Source organism: Tupaia chinensis, unplaced genomic scaffold (assembly GCF_000334495.1).
Source record: "Tupaia chinensis unplaced genomic scaffold, TupChi_1.0 Scaffold000263_1, whole genome shotgun sequence".
NCBI classification, from domain to species: domain Eukaryota; kingdom Metazoa; phylum Chordata; class Mammalia; order Scandentia; family Tupaiidae; genus Tupaia; species Tupaia belangeri.
The window spans coordinates 1,470,652-1,486,230 of NW_006159743.1; the positions used below are offsets into that span (position 1 = coordinate 1,470,652).

The window sequence follows — 15,579 nt, forward strand, 5'->3', positions numbered from 1 at the left end:
CAAAGCTGTGCTCTATAACCCAAGCTCGTAGGGCTGGGCCCTGCCATTCTTATTAACTATCACATTTTGGGATTTTTTTCCCCCTTGTCTTTTTCCTATATCTTGTAAGAATAGTCAAGAAATACCAACCAATACATGTGTCTGTATGCACACATAATTATTTTTTGTTAACATAACAATGCACTCTTTCTTATATTACAATAGTTCATGATAAATATGATTATCATCAGCTACTAAATATCCTGTCCTTGTCTGTTGACGATAACATGCATGATTTCTTCAACTGGACTGGTGTGAAGTGTATCCATGTTGGGTAAATTAATTTTACAAGCTGTAATAGATAGTGATTGAATGTATAAAATAAAATAATAAAAAATCAATTCCCCGTATAAAAGTTGTTTCGCTCACACCGCCTGTTTCTCCAAAAGTCGGATCTGGGGCCATGGTGTAGGGAGTTGGTTAGTGGAGCTTGGGCTAATTATAGCTTTCTGTGATATCTGGATTTTGTAGGACAAAACTGCTCAGTCTCAGAACAGTTTTAGCTAAAACATGTCAAAGAATGTGCCATTTTTGCTTAGATGAGGGAAGACTGGATATGGAGAATTTCTTTTTTTGGAGACTTTTGGAGTAAACTCTGAGTTTTTAGTGTATCATATAATTACAAATGAGACAAAATGTAAAAACAAAACTAAAAATGTCAGGTCCTTTCAAAAGAAAGTTATTTTATTATTATTATTATCTTAGGTTTTTGCCACAGAGTGCGTGCACTTGGCAGAGAGAGAGAAAGTGAGAGGGGAAGTGAGAAATCACACCCCAGGGAAGATGCCCGTGCCACAATCCTTTCTCTTCCATTCTCCTCTGGGGGTTCTGGACTGCATGCATGTGTGCCCAGAATGATTTCAAGATGTGAGTCTGGGACTAAAATTGTGCTCAACTATGTGGGAGTCCAGTGATTAACCACCATGACACCAACTGATTCCTTTAACAGTAATTTTTGTAGTATCTTAATTCCAATAACTTTGTGATAAACTAATCTTTTTGTTTCTTCTTATTATTATTTTTAGTTTTTGCTATAGGGTACGTACACTTGTTGAAGGGAGACAGAGACAAAGCAAAACTGAGAAATCACTCCCCAGAGAGATGGCCATGATGCGGTCTCTTCCCCTCCATTCTCCTCTTGGGATTTTGGGCACACAGGCACATGTGCCTGGCATGTTTCTCAGGCCACCAGGTCCAGACCTTGAACCATGCAGTCAACCATGTGGCATCTAGCGTCTTAACCTCAACATCACCTCTGGCCCAATATTTCTTCTTTTTTTTTTTTAAGTGTAATTCATTTCTTCCATAAAAGAGAGATACCTCTAATAGGTCCTTCAAACCACAATCCACCCCCAGTTTGAACCACCCCAAATCTGGGTATGTGTCTAAGTGTGCATTGTACAGAGGGAGGTCCCAGGACACGAACCCACGTTGTTCCAATCATGTTACCACTGCACCACTGCTGTGCCACCACCTCATCCCTAATCTTGAATATCTAATAAATGAATAAAAAATAATGGAACTTTTACATTAGAAATAGTTTCTTTTAGCTCTCAAGAGCATGTAACACAATAAAATAAATTATTTTTCATTAGCGTAGGGCCTTAATAATTGTGTCATAATTTCTCATGTGGTGTCTTAGTCTGTTTCTACTGCTATATCGAAAATGCCTTGGATTGGGTCATCGATTAGCCACATAGTGCTCACAGCTCTGAAGGCTAAGCCGTCAGGATCAAGGCCCAGCAGATCTGGTGTCTGGTGAGGGCTGTCTCTGTCACATCCTCACATAGTAGAAGGGGGTGGCTGCTGTGATCTCATGTGGCAGAATGAAAAGAGGGGATCACAGCTTACTCAGGCCTGCTTTATCAGGGCACGAATCCCATACGGGAGGAACTAATTACCTCCCAAAGGCCTTCCCTATTAATGCCACTACCCTGGGGATTAGGTTTTCAATGTGAGATTTGAAGGGACAGAAGCAATCAGACCGTAGCAAATGATTCTTGGATTGTTTGTCTTGAAGTTCTGACTATTTTAAACATGTCCAAAGACTGAATTTTCTCCTTGGGTATTTAAATTGAATTTCACTACATTAGTGCCTTCTGTTTAGCACTCATATGCAACTGAGGGAATTCGAGAGTCTTTCAAGCACAGTGGGACAAAATGTATCCGAGATCTTTAAGACCTTTATCTGCTTTACCTCAATTTGAACCTATGTATTTTTCCTGAAGAAGTAATTGACCAAGTATGTAAACATGACTGCACAGAATGCACCCTTGCTTATTTTATTTTATTTTTTTTTGGAGAGGTTTTTTTGCTACAAGGCGTGTGCGCTCGCCAGACAGACAGAGAGAGACAGAGAGATATAAAGCAGGAAATCACCCCCCAGGGGGGATGGCCACGCCGCAATTCCTTCTCCATTCTCCTCTCGGGATCTTGGGCACGCACGCACACGCGCCCGGCGTGAGTTTAAGCCACCGGGTCCGGGACTCGAACCGCGGTTGACTACGTGGGAGTCCACCGACATAGCCATTACGCTAACTGCTGGTCCCTGCACCCTTGCTTATTAAAGTGCAGTACTAGAAGCAACCTATTATATAACATTATTTGATATTTATAGTTAAATGCCAGTGAATGTCTACCAAATAGGATCATTTTTGTTTTTTCATTATTAAAATCAAGTCCTCCTTCCTTGTAATTGAAAGACATTGGCTACATTTGTCTCTTGAATCCACTCCTGGTTTGCTTATATTAAGCATTTAAAATTATATTTTACCTCCTCTTTGCTATGGCAGAGAAATAAGTCATTCATTTTAAAGTATCATTATGCTATTAAAATACAAATGAAAAAGAAGACTGTCTGAGCTACAGTTCTATTTTGTACTATTTAAAATTGTTATCTGGTCTGCTTAACCTGATTCTAGATATGGTATTGGAGTTCAGAAGTTGCAAGAACTTTAAAAGCTCAGGATTTCTATTAACCTTTCACTGGTAGAGCCACTTCAATTCCCCCTGTGGCCTGCTTGGCTCCCAGCCTCCGGGATCTCCAGCTCTCTAGCAGATAAGTTGCAGCCTCATTCCTTATGAGGGCCCCATGATCGTTCTGCACAGAAGCCAGAATTCAGGCTCTAAGGCCTAGTTTTTTATAGGACTCCCATGGCTATGGCCCAGATCTGTGAGACAGAACACCTAGTCTTCCCCAAGTACAGACAGATGGACATTCTCCAGGCCCCTGCCCTGCCCTTCTGTGGCCAGAATCCCTCACTTTTGGGGATCTGAGAGATCTCATACTGAGAGGATTAGTATCTTCCCTGTTTGCCTGATACCCCAGTTCGGGGGTCTACTTTCAGACGTGCCTTGAGGACTTGCCCTCACTTGGCAGGCATGTTTGAACCTTCATACTGGGTTGGATATCTGCCCAAACTTCACATGTCGATCTTGTCTGTGAAGGCCTGACCCTCCACCACCTCCAATGTTAGAGACTGCCCATGGAAGAAAACTGACACGAAGTCCTTGAGTTGGAAAATCCAATAAGCGAATTCACACCGGTGCAATTGGGATCGGGAGACTATAAGGAAGAAGAAAACGGAAAGATGAAGAGAGGGCATTGAGACCAAGTCTCCAACCCTGTGCCACATATAACTGTAGCTTGAAACCAAAAGCTGGTAGAAGCGCGATCAGGAGGGGAAATCATAAGTGGTGGAAACGCGATCTCTTGGGGAAGCCATTTAGTCACGGGAAGAATAATTCCACCCTCGTTGTCTTGGCATAGATTATGTGCAGCATTACTAACCTGCCCTTGATTAATGAACATAACCCATAAATAATGAACTGGAAACTACCAGGAAGGGGTATCATTGTTACCAATGCGAAGGGGATATTGCAGGCCCCAGCCCATTCGACGACCGGTGCAATTGGGATCGGGAGACTATAAGGAAGAAGAAAACGGAAAGATGAAGAGAGGGCATTGAGACCAAGTCTCCAACCCTGTGCCACATATAACTGTAGCTTGAAACCAAAAGCTGGTAGAAGCGCGATCAGGAGGGGAATCATAAGTGGTGGAAACGCGATCTCTTGGGGAAGCCATTTAGTCACAGGAAGAATAATTCCACCCTCGTTGTCTTGGCATAGATTATGTGCAGCATTACTAACCTGCCCTTGATTAATGAACATAACCCATAAATAATGAACTGGAAACTACCAGGAAGGGGTATCATTGTTACCAATGCGAAGGGGATATTGCAGGCCCCAGCCCATTCGACGTGTTGATACCTCCATTCATTCCTTCATTTAGCCAGTCAGCCATTCAACAATCACTGTCAAGACGCAGTCAGGGCCACTGCAGTCACAATGGTGAACAAGATAGATCCAGACCCTCCTCCACTGAGCTCTCAGCTTAGCATGGGAAACACTTCCCATCTGGGCTGACTGCTATGGGAGGAGGTCAGGGGCTAATGTGTGGATCAAAAGATACTTGTCCTGAGACCGAGGGATTAATTGGACTCAGCCAGAAGAAGAGGCTTAGCAATGGCATCTGCTGACTTAGTGACTGATCTGGCAAAGAGTGATGTTTGTTTCTTCTTTGAATTTCTTTCCAGGATGTTCAGTTCTTCTCCACCATGAATGAGTGTCACTATGATAAGCACATGGACTTTTTTTATAACAGGAGCAACACCGACACCGCCAATGAGTGGACAGGAACGAAGCTTGTGATCGTTTTGTGTGTGGGAACATTTTTCTGCCTGTTTATCTTTTTTTCAAATTCTCTGGTCATCGCAGCAGTGATCAAAAACAGAAAGTTCCATTTCCCCTTCTACTACCTGTTGGCTAACTTAGCTGCTGCAGATTTCTTTGCTGGAATTGCTTATGTATTCCTGATGTTTCACACTGGCCCCGTGTCCAAAACGTTGACGGTCAACCGCTGGTTTCTCCGCCAGGGGCTCCTGGACACGAGCTTGACCGCCTCCCTGACCAACTTGCTGGTTATCGCCGTGGAGAGGCACATGTCCATCATGAGGATGCGGGTTCACAGCAACCTGACCAAGAAGCGGGTGACCCTGCTCATTGCGCTCATCTGGGCCATCGCCATCTTCATGGGCGCGGTCCCCACGCTGGGCTGGAATTGCCTGTGTGACATCTCCGCCTGCTCCTCCCTGGCCCCCATTTACAGCAGGAGTTACCTCATTTTCTGGACCGTGTCCAACCTGCTGGCCTTCTTCATCATGGTCGTGGTATATCTGCGGATCTACATGTATGTCAAGAGGAAAACCAACGTCTTGTCTCCGCATACGAGTGGGTCCATCAGCCGCCGGAGGACGCCCATGAAGCTCATGAAGACGGTGATGACTGTCTTAGGTAAGGGGAGCCAAGGGAGCGTTGTCCTGTTTGTCTGGCGAGTCCTGATGGAGCCCCTGCAGTGTACAAGGCACTTAGTGGGCAGTAGGCAAGTGGCAGCAAACAGCACGGATATGAATCCACCCACTCAGAGCTTATGTCCTAATGGGGGAGGCACAGGACGTGTTCTAAGGGCGGTAAGCAAAACAAGTACAGTTTATAAAGTATGATGAGCCTTACATGGAAAACATAATGGGGGGATGCAGATAAAGAGAGCAGCTACAGTCTGCAGTTTAAAACGAAACAAAAAAACACTGGGAAGAACACCTAGGAGATGATTTTTAGGAAGAGACGTGAGGAAGTGAAGGAGCAGGCCTGTGGGGCTCTGGAGAAAAGTTGTTCTGGGGAGAAGATGCACCCAGCCCAAGACCCCCAAATGGCAAGGAGGCCAGGGGACTGGAGTGGAGTGAGGTAGGGGGAGGAGGAGGCGATTGGACCACTGATGGGGGCTCACTCATTATGAGGAGCCAGCAGTGAGGGAACTTGGGCTTTTCTGAGTGAGATGAGAAGCCACTGGGACATTTTGAACCAGGGAGCAATAGATCTGACTTACATTTCTTTAAAAGTTTACTTACTTCTTCCATGAGAGACAGAGCAGGCCCTTTGACAGGATGGACCCCCGCCCCAGCCAGCCACACCGCATACACACGCGTGTCCAGGGAGACCCTGAGATGTGAAGCCGAGACCCTCCCGTATGGCTCCAGCATCACAGAGCCCTGTGTTACCACTCTGCCCCCACAGCCGGCCCTGACTTATATTTTAATGGTATCTTTCTGGCTGCTGTTTTGAGAAAATGTTGCAATGGGGCAAGGGCAAAAGCAAGAAAATTGCTTAAGAGGTTATTTCAGTACTCAGGAGCAATAACAGCGGCCAGAGGGCAGTTGGAGGTGATGGTCAGATTCTGCATATTTTCTAAGGGTAGTATTGATACATTCCCCTGATTGGTAAAGCTGGACGAAAGGGGTGGGGGTGGGGGAGATGGGGAATGAAGCAGAGGGAGCAGGGGAGTAAGGTTGGGCATTTGGTTTCCGACAAGCTATGCTTAGAATCCTATTAGATACCCAGTGGGTGCCAGTCCCACTGTGCAGGCCGTGGGATCAGTGAACCAGGAATTCAGACTGTGGGTCTGGGCTGGACTTGAGAGTCCATGGGGGAAGCAGTGTTATCTCAAACCGCAGCCTGAATGAGCTCACCATGAAAGCCTGGGCAGATACAGAGAGGAGGACCCAGGAATGAGCCCCAGGTGTCCAGTGTGAGGAAGGTTAGAAGGTGGAGAGCCCCAGGAGGAGCAGCCAGAGCCTCTCAGTGGCCTGGAAGCCGAGGGAAGAAAGCATTGAGGAGAGGGAGTATTGGGGGCGTGAATACCCACCAGAGATGGAGAGAGACAAGCTCCTACTGGCTTTAGCGAAGTGGTGGCTTTCGTTGACCCTGAGACAATCAGATATGATAGCGCTGAGAGTCTGACCTGGGTACAGTTAAGGGAACAAAAGGAGTAGAGGTTTTAGGACAGTGAGTTTGAACCACCTGAGGAGCCTTGCTTATCCAGTGAGCCTTGCACCAAAAAGATGTGTCTGATATTATCTAACTTCCCTTTGGTTCATTTCCTCTGTAGTAGTTGGTCTCTTGTCCCCCAATTCCTGTCCTGGATTACGGTAGAATTTGTGATATGTGGGCAAACAAGAACTTCTGTGGTCCCATAGGCCCTGTTCTCTGAGACACAGAGGCCATTTCCCACCATGGGTGGTGACCGTTATTGAGAGAGTGCCTGGCGGGCCTCAGGGTGAAGGATGCAGCGTGCGCGTGCTGTGCAAACATTACGATGTCGCTAGATGCCGAAACTGCTGGGGAGAGGTCAGCAGACACACAGTACCATCGCTAAAATAATTTCCTACTGAGGGTTTATTTAGCAGTTGCTTATGTGGTGCTTAATATGTGCCAAGCATTGTCCTAAGTATTTTTACAAATATTAATTTATGTAACCCTCCCGGCAACCCTGTGAGATAGGTGCTATTACTCCCATTTGCCAGGTGAAGACACTGAGAGTGTAAGCAGCAGGCCTAGAGTCACTCGGTTACTAATGGAGGAACCAAGGTTCACGCTGCAGTTGGCCTCCAGCGACCACGTGTCTAACCCCACATGTGGCAGCTTGTATTGGTGTGTTTGGACTTGCACTGCTTTCTTCTTTGCCTCCTCTTCTGCTTTGACCACCTCATTCTTCTTTTAGTACCTTGACAAGAACATAGACAAGAATAAGATGGGGAGTTCACATGGATCAATATGAGAGGTTGATGTTTCAGTCAGTGAAGTTTCATATTTATGGGCAGCGTCAACGAACTATGCTACTGTCCCTGCTTGGCTTGTAGGCATAATAATTTGCTTGGCTATGTGTGCTATGTGTCTTGAGAATTACCTGCTGCTTAGAGAGAACCTGTACCTCGCAGCATGTTACATGTAGTAGACAGCACGAGTTAGAAAAGGCTCTGTAACCCTAAGTGAGAAGAACAGGACTCTGTGAGCTAGTCACGGTCACTACCTTCTGTGTCGTAGGTAACTGTCTGGCATGGTCTGGAAGGGTTGAAGATAAAGGAGAGCGGTCTGTGTGGTGTGGGCAGGTGTGGTGTTGGGGAAGAGAAAATCTGGAAATACAATAGTATTGCTGAGTAGGATAAGAGAAGTCGTGGGATTGAGACTGAACAACTTTGGGGAATTGGTTAATGGTGGGAAGACGGTGTGGTGTTGAGAAGCTGGAGAGGTTCCTCAGTGGTGAGACAGAAGAATCCAATGGAAGACAGGAACTTTGGGGACAGGGGAAATGAAACTGAAGAACTAAGTGGCATCATGACATTTTTAAGATTTCTTGCTCTTGGTTTCTTTGGATAACAGATGTGGGTTTTAGCTCCAATGTCTTCATTTTCTACAAAACTGATATGAAGCACATTGGCTCACCTCTTCTTAGTTCGATTTCCTCATCTAAGGTGAAATCGCTTTTTCCAGATTACAAACATGAGCAAACATGTTATAGCAGTAAGTAACCAAAGGCGGGGATGAAAAGGATCAGGTGTGAGTGAGGCAATGGGAGGGCAGAGGGGGTCTTGTGGAGCCGCAGCCACAGAGAGTTCTGCAGACCAACTGCACCAAGGCCCAGAGCCTCTTTCCATGACAGCCCCTACCGCAGTGTTCCTAGGGAGGAAGCTCCCAGTTGCCCTGTTTAATACACACCAGCATTCAGTTGCCTCAGACAAGTTTCTCCTAGATGATAGGATCTCAGAGAAATCAACAGTGCCCTGAGCCGTCATTGTAGTCGCTGGTTCTGTGTGTGGAGATGGCTGACATCATACTAATTTCTTTAAAGATTGAATGATTGAAATATCTTTATGATAAAATGCTATACCTTCCTCTCTACTCTTGATATTTATCTTGTAGGAAAAGTTCACTTAAGATTAAATCCTGGGACCAGTAGATGGCCATGGTGGTTAAGGTGTTAGACTCCCATGTGGCCAACTGTGGTTCGAGTCCTGGACCCCATGGCTTGAAAATCACGCTGGGTTCTTGTGCATGCATGTCTAAATCCCAGGAAGAGAATGGAGGAGAAGGGATTGCCACATGGCCATCCCCTCAGGAGGTGATTTCTCACTTTCCATCTCTCTGTCTCTAGTGAGCAACGTGCCTTATGACAAAAACTTGGGGAAAAAATTAAATCCTAGAATTTCTTCCAGATATTTTTCCTTTATGTTAGGAACTCAGTTGGTTAATGTATATGAACTGTCTACTCAATAGCACCTAAGAGGCAAATGGTTGCATGACTTCCACGAGCTTAATCTCTGAGGAGGAGGAGAGGATGGACAGGGGCTATAGAATTTGGGAAAGGCTTCTTAGAGGGGTTGGGGTATAATCTGGAAGGAGAGGGGGATTTGCATGGGAGGAGGAAAAGACTTCCTAAGTAGGGGAAATGATGTAACCTAAAGTGTGATGGCAGAAGCATCTTAAGCTTGCATATACTGTGAAGGAAGCCCCATGAAGCACAGATGCGTGCTGTGGTCCAGTAAACGAGAGCTCAGTGGTGGGCCAGAAAAGCTGGGTTGCCTTTTTCTCTTTGGAAGGAGAGAAGTAGACCAGATGACCTTAGTGTTCTTATCCAGCATTAGGATTTTAGCTAAACACAAAAGCATACAGAGTTGGATGGGAGTACTCGTTCCTTGAGGAGGATGGTGATGGTGATGGTAGTAGTGGTGGTGGTGAAGATGTTGGTTTAAGTCTTACATCTGTGCATGATTGGATAGGCATCTAGGCACTGTGTTCCCATCGCAGAGCCCTGAGGCACAGAGTTTGCTCACTTCTGGGTTAGGATGTATGATGGCCCTTTAAGGGAAGGAAGGTGCTTATTGAATGTTCTCATAGAAAAACACATTGGAGACATATGATCCTGCTTTCCAAAGGGCACCAAGGCCCTGCCTAAGAGACAGTTTTGAAATCCTACTTGTCAACAACTTAATCGTCTACAGCAACCAAATACTTAAGAAACCCTACATGGAAACCTCTCCTTTATTGTCAGACAACACACCACGTGAACTGTGCACACAAGGTTGTTCTGTTGTTTCCCAGAAAAATGGGCTGGGCTTTCTTCTGGCTTTCAATATCTTGAAATGCAAAAGGAAAGAGGGAGAATAGATTTATAAACCATACTTTGAATGTCTTCCATAAACCTTCCTATTTCCATAGGATGATTGCTTTGCAACTGTGGATTGTGACTCACTAATAAGATTGTAGCCAATCCTTTTTTTAATAACATAAAGTAGAAGAAGAGAAAATGTCAGAGTCCACTGCATTGTATAGGTACAAACATTATTTCATAATCTTCCTTGACATATGTATGTACTGGATTATGATGTAAAATATATTTCTTACTATGAGTTATGTCGAAGAATGAAAAGCCATGATCTTAGGGTCAGAGTTTCTTTCTTGGACATTAAGGACTGAACTCTTTTTTTTTTTTTTAATTTATTATAATTTAACTAGAGAGGGACAGAATGAGAGAGGGGGAGAGAGAGAGAGAGAGAAAGAGAGAGAAAGCCACCAGGTCCAGGACTTGAACTGTGGTTGGCTATGAACACTTTTAAAAAAGGAAACATTATCATTGTTAAGGGATTTTGAAACAGTTTACAGTAATTGAAACAAGGAGCTGGGTGGTTTTCTTCTGGCCTCTTCTTCTCTCTTCTCTACTTAGACTGATACTAGAGTATTCTTTTCTCAAGAGAGAGAAAGGAGGCAAAGTGTTGGTAAGTGAAAAAACAGTATCCAAAGTTTTCATGCTAGGAGGAACAGGTGAAAATTAAATACCCCAAAGACCCTTGGTAGAATACTAATCATAATCATACCTGACGTTTCTGCACTATTGTGTCTTTTTCAGTGTTTTACATTGTTTTCATGGAAATCCTACAAAATAAGTAGGGAATATGCTGTTATTCTATTTTATTCTGTTCTGTTCTATTCTGTCACTCACCTAGGTGCCCCCTATACTTAAGCTATAATGAATTACAGTGGGCCTTCCATCCATGTCTGTGGGTTTCATATCCATGAAGTCAACCAACCATCGTCGAAAATGTTCAAGAAAAAGAAATGATTACCATCTGTACTGAACATGTATAGACTTTTCTCCTGACTCTGTTCTCTAAACAATACAGTATAATAACTATTTATGGAGCATTTATATTATATTAGATATTATAAATAATCTAAATGTAATTTAACATACACAGGGTATGTGTAGCTTGTGTGCAAATAATATTCCATTTTGTTTAAGGCATTTGAGCATTTGTGTATTTCGGTACCATGGGGATCCCAGAGCCAAATCCCTATGGGTACTGAGAGATGACTCCATTTACTCTTCTCCATTTTCCTCTCTAAACTTTTGTGCTCATCGGAATACCTTTCCCTTCCTGCCTGGGAAGCTCCTATTCATCTTTATAGACCCCACTCAAGGGTCTACTTTCTTTGACTCTTTCTTTACTTTACCTGGGTGAATCTGACTACTTTTAACTTTGGGCTATCTCTCAATCTTGTCCATACCTCAATCCATGGAATTAATTAATTTACAAAAATTGAATTGTTTACGCACCTTTGATTTGAACTAGATAGAGTGACACACTCTGGAGTCAGGGGCTGCCTCATGTTTATCTGTCTTTGCACATCTAACATGTAAACACCCTGTGTGGTACATACTTGCTGAGATTATAATAGAATAAATGAGGAAATTGAGGTTTTGGGCAGACAAGTGACTTTTCCAAGCTGTAACTAAAAGTAGAACCCAAGTTTTCTTGCTTCTAGCTTGGGTTTTAGAGGTTCTGGCTGCGGTAGTCTGTGAAGTAGACAGGACAATGAATGGGTGTTCTATTTTACAACATGAGAAACAGAACTCTTGGGGAACTAGCAGTTGGTGTAATGGCTATGTTGCTGGACTCCCATGCAGTTGACCACAGTTCGAGTCCCAGACCCAGTGGCTTAAACTCATGCTGGGTACGCGTGCATGCATGCCCAAGATCCTAAGAGGAGAATGGAGGAAAAGGGATTGCGGTATGGTCATCCTCCCAGTGGGTGATTTCTCGATTTCTGTTTCTCTGTCTCTCTCTGTCTTTCTGGCAAGCGCACATGCCCTATAGCAAAAACCTCTCAAAAAAAAAAAAAAAAAAAAAAAAAAAGAAAGAAACAACTCTCGGAAGGGTGAGTGATAGCACTATCTTAAGTAGGAGAAAAGAAATGAACATTTACTGAGCGTTTCCTATGATGAGGTCCTAGGCAAAGGAAGCCGCCTGAGTGTGCACCTAGTGGGCAAATGGTACCAGCTCTGTTCCTGGAGACCCAGGCCCATCCTGACATGTGGTCCCCAGAGAACTGAAAAGCTCTGTGCTCACATTGCTAGTCCCTACGTACCACTGTCTCCCAGTGACATTCTGTTAGTGATTTCTCTCGCTGACAGATGATCTTTGCATTAATAATTCATTTTACTTTCACAACAGTTATGAATAAAGCATTATACATGAGCCCTGACCATCAAGCATTAGCTTAGTAAGAGTCCTATAAATACAGAAACATCTTGTGTATAGATCTTTTGGACAGTCCTCTTTTTTTTTTTATTTTATTTTATTTTTTTTTAGAGGTTTTTGCTATAGGGCGTGTATGCTTGCCAGACAGACAGAGAGAGAGACAGAGAGACAGAAAGCGAGAAATCACCCCCCAGGGGAGATGGCCACACTGCAATCCCTTCTCTTTCATTCTCCTCTCGGGATCTGGGGCATGCACAGACACACGCCCGGCTTGAGTTTTAATCCACCGGGTCTGGGACTCGAACTGCGGTCAACTACATGGCAGTCCAGCGACATAGCCATTATGCTAACTGCTGGTCTCTATTGGACAGTCCTCCTAAGAACTGTCTTGCTAACACATCCTCTCAGGGAACCTAGTGAGTCAAGTGCTATTATCATCTTTGCCAGGCCTAGGAAATTTGCCCTGTGTCTGGAAAGAACCAGGACCAGAACCCAGACCTTTTGCTATCATTCGTGGGCCTTATCAAAGATGTTCTTGCTCTATTTAGAAAGTAAAAGAGAACACACACATTCGTTCTCTCTCCTTCTCCCTCTCCCTCTCTCTCTTCTTCTCTCTCTTTCTCTCATACACACACACACACAAACAAACACACACATTCTAAAACCAGGAGGCAATAGAAGTTACCCAGAGTCTCTGGGAATTTGAAACGTGTTTCCAGCTTCCATGGCCCCGTGGTTGCTTCTGCGCTCAGGTGCCCAGTGTTTGCCACCTTGTGTGCCTGAGTCATCAAATATCGTAAAGGAAAAAGCTAAAGCTTTGCCTTAAGAAACACTGAGTATAAGGAACAGATTGTTGGCACGCAGGGGCTCTCTTGTTGTGCAGAGAGTCATATCAGATGGAGAATGACTAATTCTTTTCAAAGTCAAGCCATCTAGGCACTAAGCCTTAATACATCGAGCCCAGGGTGTTTGTACTTTTGTCTTGGAACAGCTAATCATAGGAGCATCTTTGTTGCAGATGGTTTTCCTGAGTGCTTTGTGACCTTGCAGGGGGCCTTATCAGAGGGGTGTTTACTTACAGGGAAGCTATAAATGAGTGAGTGGGAGAATGCCATGGTCTCTCTGTTGCTGCCTCAATAATACTGTTTAACATATCCCCTCCCATTCTGAGCAGAAATATGGGGCTTGGGAAGACCTCAACGTCTGTTAGAAGAATGACTTCAGGGCCAGCAGGTAGCATGGAAGTTAAGGCACAGGACTCCCACATGGCCAGTCATGGTTCGAGTTCTAGACTTAGCTTGAAAATCATGCTGGGTGCATGTGGGTGCATGCTCAAAATCCTGGGAGGAGAATAGAGGAGAAAGGACTGTGGCATGGCCATCCCCCTTCAGGGGTGATTTCTCATTTTCCCTTTCTCTGTCTCTCTCTGCTGAGCATGTGTATCCTATTGGCAGAGGTTAAAAAAAAAAAAGATGACTTCAAATTTAAAAAAATCCTTCATCATCTGCTACTCCAGCACACCTTTTCAAATTGCCCGTGTACCCTATGGGCAGAGGTTAAAAAAAAAAAAAGATGACTTCAAATTTTAAAAAATCCTTCATCGTCTGCTACTCCAGCACACCTTTTCAAATTGCCACCTGAACTCCTCTTCCACCACGTGTTTTTAGGCGTCTTTCTCCTTTCTTCTGCCTCAGCTGTGTGTAGTCACTTGTCATCTCAACTCTGGCTCAGTTCTTTCCTGTTTCCCCCCACCTGGCTGTTTCAGATGCCCCCCTGCAGTCAGTTCAGAGGCCCTTTTCCGGATCGTTGTCTTTGTTTCCTGTGTAGTCCTTGCTCTGTCTTCTCCTGCTCTGTCCTCTGCCCCCATCTCCACCCCAAGTTCTGTTACACCAAATGCTCTCAGCATCTTTTATTCCTTTCATGGTCCTTTCTTTGGCACTTTTCTTCCGGCTTTTCTCCTTTTTAGAAACCTGAAACTCTCTTCTTCCGCTGAACTAACCGTTCTTGACTTATTTTCTGAGTGCGACGTATAGAAGCACTTCTTAATGTGGCTTCTTGGAGAAGACTGGGGCGGAGTTCCATTACCCAGTGAGGTGTAACCCTCTGTGGCATCTTGGAAGAGTTGGAGTTCCAGAACTCAGTGCTGCCCTCTGTCAGGGCCTTGGTTCCTGCTGGAGGAGAATGTGGTCGTTTCTGTTCCTGAGGGGGTCACACCACCAGGCTAATTTAACACCTGGAGTAGCATGGTGTGTAGTGATCCACAGGAGAATTATCAAGTTGCACGTTTTTATTGTTTGTGCTTCGGAAATTTCAACTAGAACGACGACGCTGCAGTCAGTGTGGAGCTAAGGCAACAGGTTGGGTGGGAAGCCAGAGGACAGGGGTTTGATGGAATCGCGGCCTGTCAGGGATCTAGGAATCGACACAGAAGCTGGGCTAAAGGGCAGGAGAACCAGGAACTGTCGGCCAGCCAGGAGAGCACAGAAGCTGCCCTGTGTTCCCGCCCTGCTGCCGGCTCTCCCTCACCACCCATTGTTACTGTTTGCTCTGCAGAGTGTGACCAGGAGATCCCATTACCGTGAAGAATCAGTATTAGCTGAGAGATGTGACCGAGTTCACTCTGAATCATCACTAGCACTGTGGCCAGAGTTCTGACTTCCTCCTTCCTGCTGCTTGGGTCCCAACTTCTTGCCGTGGTGATAGATCCCTGTCCTTGGCTGCCTGAGTGACAATGATACTCAACAAGGGTTGTTTGTTTTCATTGAGTCAGAGTTCACCGCCCAGCAGTGGGCCTATTTTATTCTTTACGTTTTCTGAACAAGGAAAGATTTCTGCATTTTATGGCTCCTCACCATAAACATTTATTGACTACCCACAAAGTTTCAGGCAGTGTGCTAACTGTAAGTCATGGCCTCTATGCTGAAGGCACTTCGAGTCTGTGCTCACTCGAGTGTTTTATGGTTGTCAGGAAGTGACCAAGATTTATGAGTCAACGGGTATGTCACATGGAGGATAGATTGCATAGAGGCAGAGCTGCTCTGTATGGCTTTTCGTATGTCTACCTTATAGGGAACCCTAAGCATAAGCTTATCTGGAGAAATGAGAAAGC

The 15,579-nt window shown here is 44.7% G+C and overlaps 1 protein-coding gene across 1 annotated transcript in view; it reads left to right on the top strand.

Moving 5' to 3' along the window:
• Positions 1-15,579, top strand: part of LPAR3 (lysophosphatidic acid receptor 3) — an 82,413-nt gene that overhangs the window by 18,518 nt on the left and 48,316 nt on the right. Inside the window, exon 2 of the mRNA XM_006149453.3 lies at positions 4,635-5,391. Within this exon, the coding sequence (XP_006149515.1) occupies positions 4,656-5,391 (736 nt within the window). The 5' untranslated portion in view covers positions 4,635-4,655. The remainder of the gene's footprint in view (positions 1-4,634; positions 5,392-15,579) is intronic.